Below are 25,097 nucleotides of genomic sequence, written 5' to 3' on the forward strand. Positions count from 1 at the left end.
ATGGACTATTAACCAGACAATACTTTAAAGGTCAGGCATTACATTTTACGTACCAACAAATCAACATTAATGGGTAAAAGGCCTAGCAGCCATTCAATTGTAGTAAAATAGATCGTAGCGATAATTTATTTTTGAATTCATTGAGAAACAAATCGAGCAAATTTATCAAACAAGCAGTTTTTCTTTGTATAAATCTTCCAGAAAACGCATTTGGTTCGCCGCATTGTTGAATGAACTCACTCGGTTGTCCAGTTTAGTTATTCAATATCAATTTGGACCAAAATGAAAAACAAAAAAGAACGAATAAAATTGCACAGAGGACGATTAATTTATATATTGGGTTAGAGATAATCACATGGTTCTCGTGTGGTGGACAAATCTTTTTTACTCATTATAAGACTAGTTTATTTTAATATTGTTATCGTCGAAAAAAGGCAACAGTAGTAAACCGCTATTCAAAAATCATAAATGCATTGAGAGAAAACAAATTCGGGTTACAAACTAAAACCGAGAGAAAGCATCAACTGTAAAAGGATATATTTTTCTGCTGTGAACATACTTATTTCGTTTTTAAAGTCACTAGAACACACCCGCGAAATCGCGGGGAAATAGCGCTTATGTAAACTGTAAAAAAATATAACTGGTATAATATGGACATACATATATATATATATACTATAATTACTTTTTAAAACTGTCACTGATATATTAAAAGTCATCCCAGTAAACTATTGGCAATTTATAGAAAATTACAGCAAATTTATACAATTTATTCCTAGTATATATTTATGTAGTATACAGAAATATTGAAGTGACCGCCGTGGATAAAAAAAAATATTGCAATTGATTCATATATATAAATAGCAAATACACTTTATTTATAGCAAGGACGTATATTAGATGTTAGTTATACGTCCTTGTTTATAGTATATGTATGGTCATAGTATACAGAAAAACGCAAAAAAAAAATGATTGTTCTGTCCCAAGTACTTAAGCAAATTATGTTTAATTTCAAAACAGGCCTAAAGGGCAGCGGAAGTCTTTTATATTTTTCAAAAAGTCAGTCCGATGACGGAAACAATTTATTTCCTCCCAAAATAACCCAAACTAAAATACTTTAAGCAAGGGTGATAAATGCTAGAACACACCCGCGAAATGGCGAGCATCCAGAGCGTGGTTGAAAGTATGTAATGTGTTGTAGGATGATTTTTTTGTAACAGAATTAATGACTGGAGAATTTCAGGAAAGGTAATAAAAGTTATAGGCACTTGGGGACAGGACAATTGTTTTTTAACCCCTTCTCCTTTTCGGGCCAAAATTTCCAATTTTTGTTTTCTATTTATTTCAAAATGAACATACGTTTAATATGTGATGAACAAACATTACTATAGATAAAGTGTGTTTGCTTTTTACTATCAATTTTCAGTTAACTAATCAATCCACTGTGGTCATTGATATATTATATAGACCCTCTCTATTTAATATACTTAGTGACCCGATGAATTTTTGTAAAAGATTTTATGAATGAAGAATTTCAAAAAAAGAAAGTAATAATTACTTTTAGACATGACAATTGTTTTCCTAGCCAGGCTCCTAATTTTTTTCCTCAAAACTCCTATAATTTTGTTCTATTGATTTTAATAATGTTAGTAGCGTTTATCTGTATATATATTATGAACATACATTACTATAAATAAAGTGTATTTGCTTTTTACTATCAACTCCCAATTTACTAATCATTGACATATTATATAGACCCTCTCTATTTAACAAAGTACAGAAAAAAACGCAAACCGGATGTCTAGTCTGACTTAAAATTTCGTCCAATGACTGAAAAATATCCGGACGCAGTTTTTTTCGTTTTTCTCCCAAAATAACCCAAACTGAATAATCACAAGAATGGATGACAAATGCGACAATACATGGTACCTATAGGACAAAGAGGCATGATGATTAATTTATTGTTGAAGGAAGAGAAGCGACACACAAAATGAGGTCTTCTCGTTTCATATATTCAAATGTGACGTAATTTTTAATGCCTTTTCACCATCGTATGTGACGTCATTTTCATAATTTACTGCGTTGAGGCCTGGACTGAGTCGGGTGTGTCTAGTCTGTGTTATGTATTCGTGTTTGTTTTATGTAATGAGTTAATATTTCAGTTTCATTATGTATATCTGTTATATTTATTTGATAAAATTTACTGTTTGCAATATCATTAATTGTTCTAAATAATAAGGATATTCTTATCCCAAGCATAGAAACATAGCCGTATTTGACAAAACCTTTTTCAACTTTTGATCTTCAGTGCTGTACAACTTTGTACCTTTTTTCGCTTTCGATCTTTTATATCTGGGCGTCACTGGTGAGTCTTGTGTGGACGAGGCGCGTTTTTGGCGTATTGAGTTTTAAACCTGATGCTTTTTGTTATTCATTAATCATGTGTTTCATTGTCTAATACGGTCTCCTATTTATTTGTATTGTAGTCCTGTAATATTATGTTGTCATTTCAATGTTATATTTAACATTGCCATTAAAGTGTGAGGTTTGGCATGCCACAAAACCAGGTTCAACCCACCATTTTTTCCTTTAAAAATGTCCTGTACCAAGTCAGGAATATGGCCATTGTTATATTATAGTTCGTTTCTATGTGTGTTACAATTTAACGTTGCGTCGTTTGTTTTCTCTTATTTTTGAGTGTAAATTGACATTGCGATAAGACGTGTCACGGTACTTGTCTATCCCAAATTCATGTATTTGGTTTTGATGTTATATTTGTTATTCTCGTGGGATTTTGTCTGATGCTTGGTCCGTTTCTGTGTGTGTTACATTGTAGTGTTGTGTCGTTGTTCTCCTCTTATATTTATGCGTTTCCCTCAGTTTTAGTTTGTTACCCCGATTTTGTTTTTTGTCCATGGATTTATGAGTTTGAACAGCGGTATACTACTGTTGCCTTTATTTAATAGTATAGATATGTGGGTAATACATGTACATATAAATGTGCCAAAATAGTCACTAGTAAATTTTACATGGTTACTGATTCATTAATGAGAACACAATGTATATAACATGTAAACTAAATTGATTCTGGTAAATATCATGATTACTTTGAAGATCTTTAATTCTACTTATTCTTACTTATAACACATATTTTTCTTTAATTGCCTTTACCTATATGGACTCAACTGATGATTTCAGCTATGATTTCGTCCTGTTCTTCATACTTAAATGGGACAAAATTGTCATTCAGAGGCAATACGTCATCAGCTCCATACCTCATTTAAACTGATTAAAAGATTATTTCTACACCATATGGAGATCATGTAAAATCCCTCCTGTTAGGGGTTTATTATCCTATCAACAACAATTATAGGAGATTGATTTGATTTTGATTCTTGGTGTTTTGACGCTAAATATACGAGAAGAAAATATATAAATAACCCGTATCATTCCAACAATTGGTTTTAGAATAAATTTGTTTAATTCCTATGCAAAGACACTATTGGAAATTTATTTTCAATCCTTACTTAATTTGAACCGAAATAAAAAAAAAAATCAAGGTACTGAATATTCGCAACCTAAGATCTTTAAATAAGACACAAGTTAATTTATTTTTATCCTTTATCTGCCGCAGTTTATGATGTATATTTTGATATAAAAAAGTTTAGGGATCAAATAGAAACTACTGTAGCAACCTGAATTCCAAACCTTTCTTTATAAATTTATCTAGGCAATAGAGATATTTAACTTAAATACTTCAATATTTATGAGATGCAAAATAGTAGTAAAAGGTACCGGGTTTATAGTTTGATACGTCAAACGCGCGTTTCGTCTCAAGTTGACATCTTCGGATGTCAAATGTTTGGCTTTGAGCGTTCCTGGTGAAGGTAAATCCAGAAAAGCGCTTCGGACGAAATAAATTATTAAACGTGTTGTTTTATATTTTGGCAATTGTTTCATGTACACAACATATAATTTGATTTCTTATAAAGATTGAAAACTCCCTTCATTCTTATCAGTGTTGCCACCTTCATTATTTTTAATTAGAAGTGATTATATATGATGTTATATTGAAATTAATAATTTTTATAAATTGAAATTTGTTCATGCTAACTGCTGGAACTTTTCCATTTTCTAAAACAAAATATGCAGTTTAACGTCTATTTCAAAGGGGACACGAAAAATGCGATGACACTGCTGACATTAACAACATTTTATTCACAATAGTTATAATATGTTTACAGATACACCTGTCATTTTTTTTTAAAATCTGATAAATGCAAATGAAGAGACAAAACTGCTACTGAACGTAATGTAGAAAAACGTAATCAGAGTAAACGACAATTGTAAAGCTACTATAACATAAACACTAAGCAACACATGCAGTTCTCAAGAGAATACATGTCTCTGTATACACTTTGTCAAGCTGATCACTCAATATAAAGTAAATACAAGTAGAAAACATTTCAACAGAACAAATCAATTTGCTTTGATTAACTGATGATAATATGTTTAACCTTAGTATAGGTGTTTTTGTATGGTTTATACATTGGAATATTAAAATTGCATCGTAGGTTAAAGTATAACTAAAGTTCTCTTAAACACTGACAGACCACCAGTATCAGCTTTTATTAATTTGTTTTGATATTTTAATTTAAGATCGTTTTAAGTTAGTTCAATTGTTCTTTTCGAATGAAAAGTCTTTCCATTTCTAAGTAGCAACATTCCAGGAGCACCTGCATACGGGTATATATCCCCCAATTGATACGATATTCCCGTGCGTGCATTTCCTATTATGATTTTCTTAATAGAGGGTTGCTGCTCACAAGGAAGCTATTAATCCAAGAGTTCCAAATGGTGAAGTTGAAATCATCCCTTCGTAGATTTTACGGACACCATTACGAGTGGGTTGACCATTATGGAATAACCGTTTCACAAATGATATCGGATATGTTCCTTACGTCGTAACTACAATCCCCTCCCCTTTCATGAATTTGACCTACCAAATAAGACTATTTACCTGATTTGTTATCATATAAGCAACACGACGGGTGCTTACGGGTGGTATGTTTTAATTGTCTTAACTTAAATCTTCTATTGTTGTCCTCAAAAGTGACATCACCAAATGCGACATATCACTGCAGTTGTTATTTTCTGAGCAAGGTAAAAGGTGTCATCTATGAGAATAACCTCATTTCTTTTTATAGGTTTGTGTTGCTCAGTCTTTTCAATATTGTGCAGACCTTTGTTTATCTTTTCGACATTTATTTTCTAATCATGGGTTGTCAATTTTGATTCTTCTTGAGTTTGGAAATTCCTTTGATTTATTTCTTCTCTCCTTCTCTTATTACTTAAGTATAAGGTAACATGGACATAAACTTTTCTACTTAAGAAAATGCATGTACCTAGTCAGGAATAGGACAGTGATCGTCCATTCCTTTGAAGTGTATGAGCTTTTTATTAGCCATTTAATTAGGGACTCTCCTTTTGAATTTTTATCAGAGATTGGTATTTTTGGGATCTTACTTTTGTCATCGAAAGAAAAAAATATCATCACTACGAAACAGTGAACGTTTATCTGTAATTTTCCAGTTGTTGTTTGCATTTTCCTTTTTTATTTTTCATGTTTATGTTGAACGCTACTAATACAATGTACGTCTTTTTCTAATTAGTATGTACCAAGTCATGAATATGACATATGCTATCCATTCGTTTGATCTGTTTGAGCTATGGATCTTGACACTTGATTAGGTACTTCCCGTTTTTTGTGATTTTACTTTTAAAAGGTAAAATTTGCGTCTGGAAAATAAATTATAGCCTACCATATTTGATCAGTTAATGTTAATCATTGGGTCGGTGCCAGTGTTGATGTAAGTTACGTCTCCCAATGTACCACCAGCCCGGGAGTATTTCTTTTCGTTTAACGAAGAAAAGATTGTTTAATTTGTTTGTTCAATTAAAAAAACATGAAACACTAACATGACTTAGGGTTTCTACCCCTAAGGATAGATAGATTTCCCAAACCGTTTATCGAACAGTTTATAATAATATTTTTTTTTATAATTTATGTGTGTGTTTAAAGTTGAACTTCAAACTGTGTTGATTATTGTATGCACAAAAATGAGCTTTGTTACTTTGATATGATTAGAATGATTCAACTTGATTAAACTTCTAGATTTGGTTATAACCCTTTCACACAGGAGTTAGTGTTCCACGTTTGGACTGTTGAGTTGTTGTTACCACTTCTGTCGATGTGTTTAATTCTCATCTCGTTTGCCAAGTCCTGTTTTAAAGGCCATACATATCATCTATTTATAACTGATAACGATTTAAGTAAGATACTTGCTTCCCATACACTATGTTCACCAAAACATTTGATAAAATTGAGAATGGAAATGGGGAATATGCCAAAGAGACAACAACCCGACCATAGAAAAAAACAACAGCAGAAGGTCACCAACAGGTCTTCAATGTAGCTAGAAATTCCCGCACCCGGAGGCGTCCTTCAGCTGGCTCCTAAACAAATATATGCTAGTTCAGTGATAATGAACGCCATACTAATTTCCAAATTGTACACAAGAAACTAAAATTAAAAATAATACAAGACTAACAAAGGCCAGAGGCTCCTGACTTGGGACAGGCGCAAAAATGTGGCGGGGTTAAACATGTTTTTGGGATCTCAACCCTCCCCCTATACCTCTAGCCAATGTAGAAAAGTAAACGCATAACAATACGCACATTAAACATGTTAAAATTCAGTTCAAGAGATAAGTTATATAATGGATATAAATAAATGATTTGTACTTTTGACTGGTGATATTTAAATCGTATTACTATTGTTTGTTTGGGTTTTTATTTTTCATTTTAACAATTTTAACAATGGCGTTGTCAGGCTTTTTTTCGGCTATTAAGTTTGAATGTCCCTCTGGTGTCTTTCGCCTCTTTTTTGCAATATTTAGGTTTTTGCCCCATTGATGAAGCATATGTATTAAAAGACCCTCTACGTTTTGTTAATCTGATTTGTATCAACTACCTCACAGCTTTCATCCATTTAGAAAGGGAATTTACTTCTTCCCGTTTTACTGATTGTTGGCACCGATTGCTGACTGAATCCATCAATATTTTTATATATTTTTAATTGATGGATTTAGGCTGCCGATTTGTCGATCTTTTGGATAGCGCCAATGGGTGTTGGTGTGATCCGTGTTGGCCATTATTTAGTTTTCTGTGTTGTGTTTTGCATTCTGTTATTGTCGTTTGTCTGTTTCTTATTTGGCAAACGCGTGACTAAGGCTTTTCAGTATTATATTTTTTTCCGTATTGAGTATATTGCATATTGCATTGCTATGTCTTTAATTCAATAAAGAGTAATGAAGTAAATCATATAAAGCTTTATTAATTTCATTTCATATTTCCATATACAATATAGAGGTAATCCTACAAAAGAAAGAAAATATATAAGTCAAAATAAGTCTAAAAAGATTTTTGGTACATACACTCTAATTCAGTTATATTGCAAAGACACAACTTCATAATATCTAACTTCGGAGGCATACAATTCTTCTAGCACCGATTACGATGTTAATTCTGAACACACCATTCGTACTATTCAAAACTGTTCTTGTGTATGTTTTATGATAAAAAATTATTCTAATTCGCATCAAAGCTACAAAACAAAAATCAGATGACTAATTCTTATAACTTGCTACCCAATCCATTTAAGGAATGATTGTAATATTTTTTCTGTCTATGAAGAAATAACATAAAAAATTTAGTGCACACTGAATAACGCACGTAGCGGGTTATTTAACAGTGTGCACCACATTTTTTCTGTTATTTTGAATAGACAGAAAAAATATTACAGTCATTTTTTATAATTTAATTCTAAATTCCATTTTAAACCGTAGAAAACCATGAAAAAACGTTGATGACGTCACGGTCACATGACTAAATTATGTCTATGGGCTCATAACAAAATAACGTCAGCCAATTAGAAGACGCGTTACATCCAAAATTAAATTATTATAAAGGAATATGAGTAAACTAACTAATAACATTCATGTAACATCACAATAGTAAATATAAAAGAAACTAGGTTTGCTACTTTGCGTGTGCAGGATGGCGTTGCATTGTATCACGTTTTCAAAACAAATACTTCATTATTGAGGCATATTGGTCCAAATGTGTTCATCGTTAATAAGCAAATATACCTTTTCCTATTTTCTTAAAGATACATTATAAATATATCCATTTTTCTATTAACGTTTGGTTTAGAACTTATCTTATGAGTATATCGTTTCTGATTGATTGTTCAAAATAAAGAGGGATGTATTCCTTGAGGTTAACCCCTCCCCCTCCAAAAATAATAATAATAAAAATCGGCTTGATACGACATATCATTTATCATTTGTTTAACATTTTGTTCATTATGACCGGAATAAAAATATTACATACGTTATATAATTCTTCCGTCTTGTTCAAAAGGATTTCAAAAAGTGTTTTAGAGGAAAGAAATATTAAAATATTTGAGTTTCAAATTGTCTTTATAACCGGAGGAAAGTATGTTATCTCTTTTGATATCATTCACCTACCTTATATAATAATTGAAAGATTCAAAAGGGCAATGATGGATATAAATGTGGGTCTCTTGTGTTTTGTACGGTGTAAAACACATAATTGAACATAATCATGATATTTGATATCTTACAATAGTATGCTGATTTTCCTGCTGGTACATAATCATCCTCGTCATCATATCCTAATGGGAAAACGAAACAAGTTACAATAGTGATTACAAGTAATGTACAAATATCAACTACACATTTCTGTTTTGACAAAGCCCGCACATCATTATTAGATGCAGTCTTTGAATTTGTTTTCTTTTTGTTCTTGTATTGTAAACCAGACAAGGTGTATGTAAAAATTAAGTTTATAAAACTAATTAATAAGAAATAAGTAAATTTCACATCAACTCACAAACGATTGCATGACGCAAATACACAGTTTACAATAATACTTATACATGCACTCAAACTTTTCATTTCTGGCTCTATTGATATATAAAAAAGAAGATGTGGTAAGGTTGCCAATGAGACAACTCTCCAAAAGAGACAAAAATGACACAGAAACTAACAGCTATAGGTCAACGTATGGTCTTCAATAATGAGCAAAGCCCATACCGCATAATCAGCTATAAAAGGCAACGAAATATGTTTGCTGGCGCTAAACCACTCCGACCCAAATGGGACATACACGAAACAGCACAATAAAAGAAGAAGCTATCAAAATTAGTTGATAAAGAAAAGAAATTTAATTTTTAAAGCGATGCAACGACAAAAAAAACCCCCAAAACACAAGGTATGAATTTGAGAGTACTTGAAGCTGTTTAAAGCTATATAAAAGCCTAATTAATAACAAATGAACAAATCTATATATAATGCTAAATTGTTTAGGGTCCGGAAACAGCAGGTATATATTGCAGACATATCAGCACTTGACCACTTCTTTATACATATTATAGTCAATTACACAAGAGAACTATATGTTGGTGCTTGTTTAATAGACTATATAAAGTGATTCTGTGAATAGCATACATTGCATTAACCAAAATACGTGTATGATATGCTTATATAATGTGGTTTACCGTCGGTGTATACATCAAACAGGTGCCTTTTCCTTAGTTTTCCGAAGCAAACGCTTCTGCTATGATAATGTGAATAGCAATCACTCCAATAATTATAGAATCGTTTATCTCCACATGTCAGTTGGTATGCTTTAAAAACATAAACAAAATATTATTATCAGTTTGAAAGTACGAAATGAGTTATTGATGAGTAACAAAGTTGATACTTATACAATATATGATTATAGGTCTAAGTATACAGTTGTTAGTTTTGTACACAGTTCTTCAATTCACTTCCTTAGTAATTATATTCGTTACATGTAATAATAATGATATTAATATATACACATGTTTCTTTTTTATTATAGTATTGTTCTCTTCTACTCAAAATTAAGTGTACATGTGTAAGGCTTTCCATTATGTTTTTGTCTGTACGATATTGGTAATATAAAAGACAAATTAAATGTATCTCACGTATGCGACACAGTTACACTTGATAAAACATGAACCTGTGATGCAATGAAACCGAACATACTTTTATTGAGAATATAAGTATTCATATTGTATTTGTGGGCATGCGTAAGTAAATATTTCATGAATTCTTATTAAAATATTCTGGTACATTTGATCTTACCTTTGCCACCATATGAAAATCTGTGATGATCCAGTTTAAATCCATGATATTTCGTAAAGTAGTCATTATAACTTACTACAAGCCCATGAGCATAAGCGATTGCATGTTTCTTGAGATTATATTCGTGTTTCTTATGGAGATATCTCACGTTTAACTCATGTTTGTTGTTTTGATACTGGCGTTCATTCAAATGCTTCTTATGTTGATGTTCAGCAGCTGACAAATGGTATTTGGTGTGCTTGTGGAGTCGTTTAATATGGTAATCTACCATTTGTTTGAATCTATTTATGTGACTTCTAGCCTCGTTTGCAATTCTGCTAACGTGTTTGTTAGCTTGGTGTTGAATGTTGTGAACATGTTTGTTTGCTACGCGTGATATTGTTGCGACATGAGTCTTGGCTACATTATGGATTCTTATTACGTGGTGATTGGCAATTTTTTTGTGAAGATACAGATGCTTGTTCAGAATAGCATGAGTGTCTGCAAAATGATAAGAAAAATTAGTATACCACTAATAATATAAAACATATAACTTGTTTGGTTTTATAAAAGTAATTAAGATTTCCTTTTGATGCAAAACAACAACGAATAATAACTCTGTTAAAAGATAGATTTCAAAATGAAATTTTCTTTAATATTGAATACATAAATATCGTTGATAACAGTTAAGCACCCAACAAAATTACATAGTTATCTATAGCAGCAAAGGTCTACTCGTACCTTTGTTCTTTAAAAAAGTATATTTTGAAATCAAAACCTGAAGTAGAAAATATGCAAACTAATCAAAAAAGAATAAGATATATTCTGTATTTGATAAGGTTTATTGACTGACGTATAAGGATAAAAAAAAATTACCTCCCAGGTATCTATAGAAGAGATGATGACTTCTAAGTCGTCCAAAGCATGTTCCTACACTATGATAACGATGATAACATTGACCCCATAGCCTGTAGAATCGGCTTCTGCTACATTTCAGTTTGTATGCTGCAATTGAAGTTTACATTTTTTTCTACGCTGTTGAAATCGTAAAATTTCTTCATAATTCTTTATTTACAAAATAAGATAAACGATATACATGAAATAAATCCTGAAACCATTTAACCAAAAAGTCATTTATATTATAAGTTTATCCATATTTTACTTATTTACAAATATATAACGCCTCCTGGTACTGAACTTTCTTGATGTGTTGAAGACCAATTGGTGGCCTTCGGAAATTTTCTGCCCTTTGGTCGGGTTGTTGTCTCATTGTCTCATTGACACATTCGTCATTCCCATTCACAGTTTCATACATATATTTTAATTAGCTTGGGGTTGATTATTAATTATACAATCATTGATTTTACTAAGGTCATCATCTTACAACAAACGTTATCCATTTAAATATGTAGAAGTATTTAGAATTCACTCACCAATTCCGTTATATGAAAATCTGTGATGTCTAATTGCGAATCCATGATGGCTATTGTAATAACTATAGTCGAATATAGGCCCGGAACCATAATCGGATCCATAGACATCACCATCAACTACGGAATAATCGTCTAGATAATAATAAACATAAAGAATTAAACTCAACGATGAAAAAATGTTATACCTTTTAAAAACGCTTTGGTGTCAAATTCAACAAATATTAGAATCAATATAATTATTTTAAAGGTGCCGTTTAGCTAAATTTATCATCCAGTTTTAATAAAAGATCTTTAAGAACAAATTCAATTAAATTTAAGAACGGACCAAATTTTTGTTGGTTCATTGATTTCTAGATAAATTTTAAAATTTCAGCATCACTCGTAATGAGAAAATGAAGTGCATAACCTTTTCGCAGAATGTTAATTTGTTGTGTTGTGTTTTTTTTTTTTTTTGCTTTTGAGAGCTAATCCAATTTAAGCTGACAATGTATTGATCAATCGCAAACTCTTTGTTATATGCACATCCAGTAGGAGGAAGATAAGTTAGCCGTAGACATGAAATGATTTTGGTAAATTGTATTATTTGTCGGTTGTGTGCGTGTATTAAAAATAATCATAATTGGTTGGATTCTTTTAAATATAAATATAAAGGAATTAAGCACTTCTGTTAGGTATGTTAATTTTAAGCTTGTATCAACTCCATTTTAATGGGGGGAAATATAGTACCAACTTATTGAGAGTAGAGAACTAGGAACTTCTACTTACATATGTTCTGTCAGGAAAGAGTTGAAAAGGCTAAATTGTAGATTCACCATACTTACCATGAAAGAAGATGTGAATGGTTTTCATCCATAATGTATATTTTTTTGTTTAAACCTAGACTTTTCATATTTTGACTGTCATATATCCAAATATTGAATATAGTCCTTCAATTTGTGATGTTATTGAACAAAATAGTTTGATTTATATTAAAACAAAAACAAAATACATTGTGTTATTAAACTTATTACAAACAAAGGTACAAAAACATAGATACCTATCTTTTCGATATTATGCAACGTTTAACTCAAACAGATTTGTTAGAGGTATTAGAAACACAAAAAATGTATCTTTATTTTCGTCAATACTTAGTATTTGAGTTGAAGGTATACCTCCACCGTATCTATAGAATAGATGTTGTCGTCTCAGTCGTCCAAAGCAGCTGCCTACACTATGGTATCGGTGATAGCATTGGCCCCATAGTGTGTAAAATCGGCTTCTTGAGCACTTCAGTTGATATCCTGTAATATAAAGTCATTTTCATTCAGCAATGCTTTTATTAAAATGCGACTGAATTTCTCAACTGCGTCCTATTGATATAATCAGCAGCATGTTAATTGATTTGTTTAACATATTTACATATATATGATTCTAATTGAAAAATATGCATAAGCATATCACATTTTCAAATATTTTTAACTTTATTACTTTCAATTGAACATTAAGAAATGTCAAACATTTTAATACCAGCTGTTCAGTGTCATAAATTAAGATAATACGTGATTATACTGATATTTTGTTCATCTTCCGACGTTATCACCTTTATGACACGAAAATATATTAATAATTCAAGATTTGCTTACCAATTCCGCCGTATGTAAATCTATTATTTACAATTGCAAATCCATGATGGCTCTTGTAATAACCATAGTCATATGTAATTCCACCGTATCTATAGAATAGATGTTGTCGTCTCAGTCGTCCAAAGCAGCTGCCTACACTATGGTATCGGTGATAGCATTGGCCCCATAGTGTGTAAAATCGGCTTCTTGAGCACTTCAGTCGGTATCCTGTAATATAAATTCCAAAATGATTTTAATAAAATACGAATGAATTTCTCAAACGCGTCTTATTGCTATAATCAGCAGCATGCTAATTGATTTGTTTAACATATTTACATTTATATGATTCTAATTGAAAAATATGCATAAGCATATCAAATGTTTTAATCTTTTGTACCTTATTACTTTCAATTGAACATTAAGAATAGTCAAACATTTTAATACCAGCTGTTCAGTGTCATGAATTAAGATAATAAGTGATTATACTGATATTTTTTTTCATCTTCCGACGTTATCACCTTTATGAAACAAAAATATATCAATAATTCAAGATTGGCTTACCAATTCCGCCGTATGTAAATCTATTATTTACAATTGCAAATCCATGATGGCTCTTGTAATAACCATAGTCATATATAATTCCACCGCTGTAACCAGCTCCGTATCCTACACTTGAGTAACCTGCTAACAATATGTACACAGACAATTTATAATAAATTGTTTAACGGATTGAATGAAATGACTTATTTGATTATTACACTTTTCTATAGCAATTTGTTTGAAACGATAATTTTCATTGGACGTTGAAAAATATTTTGAAGTTTTATATTTCACAATGACATCATATCTGTCTAAACCAAAGGAAAGCTTAATCTTTTTTGTAAATTTGTAAACCATTTTTAAGCGTACAAAAAGTTCAAAGACGTCCATTGTTTATGTTTGACATTTAGGGTAAACGTATGTTGTCAGGTTATGTAGACGCCGAAGACAGGCCGGTGTGTGGACTTTTTTTATTTAAGACATTTTAAGCCAAAACATTCACTATAATATAATTTGGTTTAATGTGTGGTTATACTGGAGATAACCATATAGTATTTTTCGTAGAACGTAGATTTTGCTGTCGTCAAACTAGCGACGCGTATATTATAGCATTTACTGTTTTAAGGATACGAACTGCCTAAAATTTGTATGTAATACATGTACATATAATTACCATTATAATATGAAAACAGATGTTTTCTTCTTAGGTATCCAAAACATCTACCAACACTATGATATCGGCCATAACATCTGTTCCAATAACTGTAGAAACGTCTCTTACTGCAGCTCAGTTTGTAATCTATTTGAAAAAAAGACACGAACATTTACAAAATGACATGATGGCAAAGAAAATCATTAGCAGAAAAAAAACTGATGACAAAAAAAAAGACACACAGACAAACAACAGTAAGTTGTAAACAACATTAAAAAAAACCTGACATAAGGTACTATGTAGGTTCGGTAAAATATTATAGTATATTAGAGATCAGGCATATTAGTAATCAATTTTAAAAAGGACCGAAGAAAACTATAAAGTGACACATATTAAAGTTCCCATGGACAAAATTATGAAGATATCACATTCAATATTTGTATAAATGAATCATAATCAAAATAATACAAGGACAACATTTATGCCCAATAGTTCTCAAGTTTTAACTATTTCTTATAGTAAAAGATGCAGTTAACTATTGACAAACATTTTGTTGAATTATTGCACCAATGTGTTTTTCCATTTGAATAAGATACAATACACAAACCATATTTTAAAATAAATGTTTAACAAGCAGTTTTTAGATGATGAATCATTTGAATGCGTTCATTCCAATGTTTTGAAAATGTTAAGCAAGTGTCTATAACTACTAGTAATCAAAATTAATTCCAAATATAACATAATTCATTTTAATATAGTTAAACTGTTTGTTTTCTTTTGATATAAATATTACTTACATTTTCCTCCATATCTAAATCTCCCATGGGAAATCGTAAATCTTCGGAAACGTGTGTACCCGGCCAGATGTATATGACCATGATATGAATGAGGTGTTCGAATAAGATGTCGGTTTCTCAACAAAGATACGCAAGTGCTTGCATGATGTATCTTGTTGTAACAGGAAGTCATATAACGGATGAACTTATGTCGTCGGCATCCGAATTTGTAAACTGAATAAAACATAATTAGAAAGGAAATAGGGTATGATTGTAAAGAAGACAACTAACCACCAGATATCAATGACAAAGCTGTAATCATTTATATTTCACAGTACAGTGTTCAACAATCATTCAAAACTCATTCCGTTTAGTAAGCTTTAAAAACGGGAACGCTTATTGTTAATGCTTGAAAATCATTGACAATACCATACGCTATTTCTCATTTGTGACTGAACGAATTAGACTTGGCTTGTACAACACGACTTGTAGTAGCCACATTTGGAGCTGGTCTGCTTATCCTTCTGGAGCACCTGAGATCACGTCCAGGTTATGGTGAGGTTCATGATGCTCAGTTTTACGTTTGTTCCTATTGTGTTGAATGTCCTAATGAGTTTGAATATCCCTTTGGTATCTTTTGCCTGTCTATGACAGTATATTAAACTAATAGTTGAGAGAGTACTATCTGACTTGAGGACTCTTTAAAATATTTACAAGATTTCCACGATTTGCATATAATTCAACATAACATGTTATCATTTTTATAATGTGCACGAATTATTTTATTTTATGTTTCGATTCCCGATACTGTGTGCATAGTTTATTTTTATTTGGCTCATTTGGCGAACATAATGTATTTCCATTGCTAAAAAATAAAATTTACTTACAGGATCTTCCATAAACAATGCCTCTTTTCACAAACGTGACACCTAAGCCAAATCCATGACCATATTTATGGTAAATGTGGCGTCTACCAATCAACCCTTGTTTAATCAGACCAGGGAAACAATCGCTTATATCACCATAATCGTCATAACAGGAATTTAGTGCGCTGTACAGTTTTGTTGCACTGCAGAGACGTCCATAGTCTGTAATAGAAGAATGTATATTTGTTTATTCATGAATGTAATAAAATTGAGAATGGAAATGGGGAAAGGCCAAAGACACAACAACCCGACCATAGAAAAAAACAACTAACATGAAAGACGACTGTAAACTGTTCGTGATTTAAAATAAAGAAGAAAAAGGTAAAAGTTGCAATTATAAAATGACATTTAATTGTATCTTATAGCACTTTTCTAATTTGTTCATTCTCTGTATCTGTACTTCAATATTTGACACGAAAGCAAAATTTAAAATGAAGAATGCAACTTGTATTTGAAACTACACGTTTTTATTAGCACTTTCTGTTAGCTTCAATAGCTTTATTTCAATAATTGGAAATATTCATACAAACTTTGTCACATTTAATTCAATGATAAACTAATTTATCCTGAAAAGTAGGTTTTTTAATTCTAATGTAACGTAGTAAAAAGTAAAACCACAAAAATACTGAACTTAGAGGAAAATCAATTTGGAAAGTCCATAATCACATGGCAATTTCAAATAACAAAACGCATAAAAAACGAATGGAAAAGAGCTGTCATATTCCTGACTTGGTACAGACATTTTCAAATGTAGAAAATGGTGGATTAAACCTGGTTTTATAGCGCTAACACTCTCTCTTTGATGACAGTCTAATCAAATTCTGTTATATTTACATTGATGCGTTAACTAAACAGACACAATAAATAAATAGTCAAAATATGGGTACATCAGTCATCATCGTAAAACAATTTTAAAAGGGACAATTCAACAGAACACAAAAACATCTATCTACAAACACTTTCACACTTTTCTGTGTCTGACGTCAGAAAATTTTATATGTCTCATAAAATTTGTCGTTCAATGTGCATGCAAACAATTTCAAAATTTACATAGGCAATGCTAGCACATAGGACATAGGGTTAAAACATCAAAAGCATATAAGAACAAACATCAGAAACAGACCGAGATTGAAAATAGTTCAAAAGTTACATGAAGAATTCATAAGAATCCACAAATAGCCTATACAATAAATTGTATTACTAGTACTCACAGAATCCGTTATATCTGATTCCACGTCCAATAAGTTCAACACCAAGTCTGTGGAAACGTCTGAATATATGACTGACTTTAAATCTGTAGGCGTGTCCTAGATATACAAGAATATTGCGAAAATAATAAGATATTTGTTGTATGTAAGAAATTATGATAATTAATAAAATGTGTGTTTAAAATAAAGACAAGCTCAGTTTTTTATTCTCTTTTGCTCTTTTAAACTTTTATGATTCATTACTAGAGCTTTTCGTTGTGTCTGTTAAAGACGAAACGCTCGTCTTGTGTACACAGTTATAAATAAAGGCAACAGTAGTATACCGCTGTTCAAAGCTCATAAATCTATGGACAAAAAACAAAATCGGGGTAACAAACTAAAACTGAGGGAAACGCATTAAATATTAGAGGAGAACAACGACACAACATTAAAATGTAACACACACAGCAACGGACTAAGCATTAGACATGGTATTTTTTTATTAGTTATTTCAAGCTACCATATCACAACGAAGTAAACTATGACATTACCTTGAAAAAAACCCAAATTATTCGATATAAAGAGAAGTTATGTATTTGTATTGGTTATGAATTTATGCATTGAGAATAAGACTTCAAGGTCGAATGTTTGACGTATCTATTTGTTATATGGGTGTGAAGTGTACTAAGGGTTATAGAAACAATAATACTGTTGAGTCAAGACGTCGACTATTATGATCATGTTATTTTCAAGCTGCCAAATGTTGTAAAATCAAATTTTCTTTAGTACGTAGCTGTATATTCATACACTTATTGAAACATGATGTATCATGTTTATCTTCCGTCTTCCATATAAATTCTTTTAGTAAAATGAATGAAACTACTGTATAGTCATAGTTATCAAAAGTACCAGGGTTATAATTTTATACGCCAGACGCGCGTTTCGTCTACATAAGACTCATCAGTGACGCTCAGATCGAAATAGTTAAAAAGCCAAACAAATACAAAGTTGAAGAGCATTGAGGACCCAAAATTCCAAAAAGTTGTGCCAAATACGGCTAAGGTAATCTACTCCTGGGGTAAGAAAAACCTTAGTTTTTCGAAAAATTCAAAGTTTTGTAAACAGACAATTTATAAAAATGACCATATAATTGATATTCATGTCAACACCGAAGTGCTGACTACTGGGCTGGTGATACCCTCGGGGACGAAACGTCCACCAGCAGTGGCATCGACCCAGTGGTGTAAATAGTTATCAAAAGTACCAGGGTTATAATTTTATACGCCAGACGCGCGTTTCGTCTACATAAGACTCATCAGTGACGCTCAGATCGAAATAGTTAAAAAGCCAAACAAATACAAAGTTGAAGAGCATTGAGGACCCAAAATTCCAAAAAGTTGTGCCAAATACGGCTAAGGTAATCTACTCCTGGGGTAAGAAAAACCTTAGTTTTTCGAAAAATTCAAAGTTTTGTAAACAGACAATTTATAAAAATGACCATATAATTGATATTCATGTCAACACCGAAGTGCTGACTACTGGGCTGGTGATACCCTCGGGGACGAAACGTCCACCAGCAGTGGCATCGACCCAGTGGTGTAAATAGTTATCAAAAGTATCAGGGTTATAATTTTATACGCCAGACGCGCGTTTCGTCTACATAAGACTCATCAGTGACGCTCAGATCGAAATAGTTAAAAAGCCAAACAAATACAAAGTTGAAGAGCATTGAGGACCCAAAATTCCAAAAAGTTGTGCCAAATACGGCTAAGGTAATCTACTCCTGGGGTAAGAAAAACCTTAGTTTTTCGAAAAATTCAAAGTTTTGTAAACAGACAATTTATAAAAATGACCATATAATTGATATTCATGTCAACACCGAAGTGCTGACTACTGGGCTGGTGATACCCTCGGGGACGAAACGTCCACCAGCAGTGGCATCGACCCAGTGGTGTAAATAGTTATCAAAAGTACCAGGGTTATAATTTTATACGCCAGACGCGCGTTTCGTCTACATAAGACTCATCAGTGACGCTCAGATCGAAATAGTTAAAAAGCCAAACAAATACAAAGTTGAAGAGCATTGAGGACCCAAAATTCCAAAAAGTTGTGCCAAATACGGCTAAGGTAATCTACTCCATACGTTTGTTCAAATATGATATGTATGTCTATATAATATGCCAGTCTTCTGTATATTTTGGAAATGCTTATTATGTATGTAAGTTAACTTGGTAATTGATTCAACATAGTTTGTTATATTGTGACAATATATGTTTAATAGTATATGTTCACATACCCGGGTTAACGGTCTTGAAAAAGATAACTTAAAACTTCAATATCTAATAGTCATACCAGTAATAAGTTTATGTCCAGCATAACCGGCAGGATGACCGTGAGAAACATAGCTTGAGCTTGAGTATGAACTTGATTTAACTAATTTAGGTTTGTAGCTGTATGAGTTGACACCTTTGTAGCTGTAGTCGTCTTTATCAGGATAATAGTCACTACTGCCATACCCATTAGTAGCTAAAATGTAATATAAATTATTTGTTAATACAAATAAAAAAAATCAAACGGGATATCTTGAAAGCATGGTGTTTTTCCGATCTTACAGCTTGAACTACTGATAAGTTGAATATTATTCGGATAAAAATATCTATAAAAATGTTTGTAAGGCCTGCCACAAGGTATGGTGACCTAAATGTATATCTTTTAAAAGAAATATACTTTACACTCACAATAGGTAGAATAACAGTGAAGAGTCTAACTAATCTTATAATTTTTAAATATAATAAAGACGAAATGCTCAATTTGTTTGATTTCCACAATGGCATAAAGTGCACCAGCAGTTGTACAGTCCTACTGTTAGCAATGATGGTAACTGTTAATCGGTGAATTGTTTCAGATATTGAATATTGCTTGCAGGACGAGAACACGTTAACTATACGCATATAAAACGTATAATATTTTTGTAAATACCCAAATTAAAATAGAAGCGTTTTGTTTTAAGTGTAATTAAACAAGTGTAGAAAATATAGAGAGAGTGGTTATCCTATTTAGCCATCAATATGACTTAGAGCCAACAAGTAATCTAAGCTTTTCACTTTTGGAAAGGCTTTAGTCTTTTGTTTAAGAATTTCAATTACTAGTAACAATAAAAAAAATCATTGTTAGAAAATGTTCAAATTGTAGATTCATTCTTAATTATCAGTAAAATTTATAAGAAAAATAGAAATCCCCATGAATACTTACATGCAGCAATCGCTGCAATAAGAAGGACTAGTATCCCACAAGCCATTTTGACGGATGCACTCTCGTCAATCAAAGAATTTACTTATATACCTAGGCAAAAACCATATGTTGCATCTTATTGTTTTAAAACAATAAAACTATTTGTATATTAGTCTTAGTGTATGTTAACATGTCTTATAACGTCTGATCCTGTGTTGAATTTCCTCCTCAGAAAATATATCTAAGTATGTTTCCAATTCATTACCTAGTGCGAACTCAGTCGACACTATTGTCTGATATTTCTTGCACATTTATGAATAATATTTTCTGTACATGAGACGCAGATTTAACAAATTCGATTGAACATAAAACTTAGGAAGAGGATGGTTTAAAAAACATTTACATTCAAACATAGAATTTAGTAATTAGTCAGTACATATTCTGAATGTGCACCACAAATACTTTTTAGCAATATTTATTTTGAATATTTTTATCTCAAAGATATCTAACTGTTTAAAACAAGTTGCTTTCTTTAAAAAAAGAAATGCAATCGTAAACCCAAATGCTTGTTTGGCATTATATATATATTAGATAATTGTTTAATAAAGATGTATTGTCTTATATTACTTTTGTTGTGCATAAGAATTAGAAACTGACATTGTCTGTTTAGTGGTTTAAATAATGTAATACCGGCTTCACACATCAACGTATAGATCCGACGTACGTCGGCCGAGGTAAAAAAAATCATGCACGCTACCAAAACGCTAGTAATTTTGATGCATTCAACCTGTCAATCATATCTGTATCGTGTGCACAACGAGCTTAAAGCGTGTATTGGGTGTGCGTAAAGCGTACCTTAGCGTTTCTCCTGGTCTTCCTACATTCCCAACTGCAGGTCTGTCTATATGTGAATGTTTGTCAATAAGTCTGTCACATTCGCCCGTCTGTTTACATGTTTACCAGTCCGTCTATGTCCACTGGTTCGTCTACATGTTCACTAGCTTTGAAATAGCTTTCGGTAAGTGCGATTATTTCAGTGATTTGTGTCTATTGTTTTTATGTAAGTGATTATTGTGCACCGTACCCATAATTTTAGGGACGCGAATTGCAAACTGATATTTTACAGTTTTTTCTTGCGATGTGTTGTCCTTAAGGTTTGGTTCATTTGGGAGGGTTGGGTTTATGGCCACCACATTGTTTATGTGCCAATGTCCATTCTAAAGCCAGAAACATGTAGTACAGTGGTTGTTGTTCATAATTCATGTCGGTCAAGTTGTTTTCGTAAATTATTTTGTTATCAATAAGGCTGTTTAGTTTTGTTTGATTTTTGTTTTTAAATCTTAATGGTCGGGGCATTTAATAGCCGACTAAATAGTAGGTTTTTTTTCATTTTTGGAGGCCGCTCGGTGGCCTTTAAAGACTTACTACCACGTCATTGTAACTCTGGTTGGTATTTGTATCATTAGTGCTGGACCATGGTCGATCTTATATGCACCTTTGAGGCAGGCGGGATATTTTTGTAGATCTTGTACAGCTCAAACTAATGTGAGTAGTTCCTGTACTTCTATGTCTAGTCCCAAGTTGCATGGTTAGAGAGGGTGTAATATCTTCTGTAGGTTTGATGAAGTTTCACCCGTATCGGACTTCTTTTCCTAAATGAAAGCTTTAAGGCGACGAGTATTTTTGTATGCAATGTGCCCTTAACGTGTCTAAAACTTATCTGTAGCGTTTTCAACGCTCGTGTAGCGTGTATATTATGTGCGTGCAGTTTACAGGTACATGTATATACGTTTGACAAACGCTTGAGCGGAATGATTTTTTTTTATGTTCCATTAAAATTTTCCTGAAGTAAAAGCGTTCACCAAGCGTATACCTTTGCATTTCGACGTAAGTGAACACTTATGGAACGCGTGTTTAAACGCTTGCGTAAAGTTCCTCTGGTGAGCAACTAAGTTACGCATACGACGATACGGACTTTGTTAATTTTCTTTTTTGACTGATTGTTTTACATTGTCATTTCGGGGCCTTTTATAGCCGACTATGCGGTACGTGCTTTGCCTGTTGTTGAAGGCCGTACGGTGACCCATAGTTTGTATTTCTGTGTTATTTTGGTTTCTTGCAGATAGTTGTCTCATTGACACCAAACCCGATATCTTCTTTTTTTATATTCGATATCTTATCGCCGACCTGGTTAAGTCTGCTAAAAATGCATGCATGATTCATTTTTAGGTTATCAGTCGTAATTAAAGTGGCACATTTAATTCGTTGTTTCATTGCTTGAAGTATCATTTCTTACATCTGCATGGTCAAATGTATATTTTTTTTAAATAAATTTTAGATTTAGATTTCAGTCACGGTTATTTTTTCCCCCTTCATATTGAATATCTATACTTATCAGTCGCATTTTAATGACGAAAAGGATTCAGAGGTTATTAAAAAAAAGTAAATAATGTTGCAATATTTAAACAAAGAAAATAGCTTTAAATTTGCAATATTAATGAAAATAAATACGGACATAACTTTCATAATTAATTTTAACGTTATTTTCAATAAACGATTTTTTTTTTAAATCCTCGTTTTTACACCTATTTGAGGCACGTATTTATGATTATATTTCCATGTCCTTGGTCTATCCTACACGTAAAATTTCAAAAAGTGCTAATACTTTTTTTAAAGATATTATTTTTAATTGTTCTCGTTCAAAATATTTTATTTTTTCATATTCAATATCTATTTAATTTTATTTTTAATAACCATTTTTTTTTAATTAAAGTTGCAATATATAACCGAAAAGAAAACTGTAATTTAATCATATGCAAGAAAGACTTCCCTTTAATTTCAGTATAAAAAAATAAAAAGCTTGCTTTTTACAACATGTACATCTTCACTAAACGTAAAATCTAAAATAAAATGCTACTAAAACTCTTTCTAAAGATTTTATTTTTAATTATTCTCGTTCAGAATATAAAGCGCATTGTTTACATGAAATCTTATCTCATATCTAAACACAGCTGGTTACATCGTTTGACTAATTAAAATACTACGCATGTAGGTTAATATTAGCAGCTTGTCATCGTGTGCAAGAAAATATTATATCATAATAAATTTCAGATCATACGTAAAATATCTCTATAGCAACTTAAGATGCTAATGCATATTCAACAGATTTGTAAGCTATTGCGCATGCATTTGAAAGGTGGTCATAGCTATTGCGCATGTATTTGAAAGGTGGTCATAGAAAGACCAGAAGTGTTCCGACTAACATCCGGTGTTCCGAAAGACTACATCACTCGTCCAATATATACTGCGTAAACCCTTAGGGGTTTACGCAACTAGGCATAAAAAATGGAAATTATAAAACAGTAAAAAAAAAAAAATACCAATAAACACAACAAACACAACAAAACAAAGCGATTATAAAAAAATTTATATTTTATTTCAAAAACAAACTATTTATTATTTGTATAGCAATCGTAAAGAGTAGATAAAAATTTCCAAACTTGTCTAAGATAAGCTTGTCTATGTGATATGTAATAAGATCATGAGGGGAAAACAACTGTCAGAATTGGTTCCTTGATAAATGAATTAAATTAACGCGATAATGTACAGTGTAATAACGAATTTGATGTGATTTTTTCAGAGATAAATTAAATGATTAATACCACTAGTAATTTATTGATATGTGAATTGTTCAATGGAGAAGTGTGTTCATATCACCCCGTGTTATGTCCATGTTTTGAAAACCACTTGGTTGACTGTAGATAACTCTTTTTATTTTATTTATTTATTTATCTATATTCTGTTATTTCAATCTGTATTCATAACTCGTTTGCTAATGAACATAATTTCTAAATATACTTAAAACTATTTTCTTTTCTGATTAATGACTTCTCGAACCAATCAGTTTGGTTAGGAGACGTAAAATCGAGAATAAAAACGTTGATATGAAGAGATACAACCCGATCAATGATGGTGAATACTTTCACTAAAAGATAAGGTTTTCATTTCGATTCGAATTCTTATCAGCAGGTTAAGCACTTTGACTTGGCTTTTGATAAAAAAAAAAAAAAAAAAAGAATATAATAATAATCGAGCTCCAAGGCAAATTCCGCAGGAAAAAAGACAAAATTAAACGTTTTTATTTATTAGAGCAAGAGAAAGAAACACCTGACAAAATTTTGATACATTAATTACATTGGGAGAGCAACCTTAACATAATAATAGTATCTATGATTACTCTCAAATCGTACTGTTTATTTTACCTATTGTCACAATTTATAATATACTTTAGTTGTTCCTTGTAGTACTTATGTCGTTTTATATTGTTGAACCAGCTTTGATAAGTATATAGAATCACGATATTTTTTACTTCTGTTTGAGTACTATGATCAACAATTTTTTTTTGTAAAATACTTTTCTCGTACTCCTTACAACAAAAATATTATATTCAAGGTTACCAATGTACGTTATTTTGTCCTTGGAAGTAGATTTTTTTTCACCTGATTGTGTCATTAAT

General features: G+C 31.6%; 1 protein-coding gene across 3 annotated transcripts; it reads right to left on the bottom strand.

The window, feature by feature from the left end:
• Positions 1-7,376: 7,376 nt before the first annotated feature.
• Positions 7,377-20,900, bottom strand: LOC139514313 (uncharacterized). Of its 3 annotated transcripts, XM_071303397.1 has the most exons (15): positions 20,603-20,683; positions 19,703-19,876; positions 17,375-17,470; positions 16,125-16,325; positions 15,259-15,471; positions 14,483-14,608; positions 13,831-13,953; positions 13,291-13,497; positions 12,820-12,948; positions 11,669-11,800; positions 11,112-11,240; positions 10,257-10,736; positions 9,644-9,772; positions 8,708-8,758; positions 7,377-7,437 (listed from the first exon to the last, which is right to left on the bottom strand). In XM_071303397.1, coding segments are annotated over exons 1-15 (2,238 nt in total). In that variant the 5' UTR covers positions 20,649-20,683; the 3' UTR covers positions 7,377-7,435. The 3 variants fall into 3 exon arrangements, with proteins under 3 accessions (XP_071159498.1, XP_071159499.1, XP_071159500.1); XM_071303398.1 differs by lacking the exon at positions 13,291-13,497 and having other exon boundaries at positions 20,603-20,900; XM_071303399.1 differs by lacking the exon at positions 13,291-13,497 and having other exon boundaries at positions 13,831-13,950; positions 20,603-20,778.
• Between the last annotated feature and the right edge of the window lie 4,197 nt (positions 20,901-25,097).

The sequence above is a fragment of the Mytilus edulis genome, chromosome 3, assembly GCF_963676685.1.
Source record: "Mytilus edulis chromosome 3, xbMytEdul2.2, whole genome shotgun sequence".
Lineage (NCBI taxonomy): Eukaryota > Metazoa > Mollusca > Bivalvia > Mytilida > Mytilidae > Mytilus > Mytilus edulis.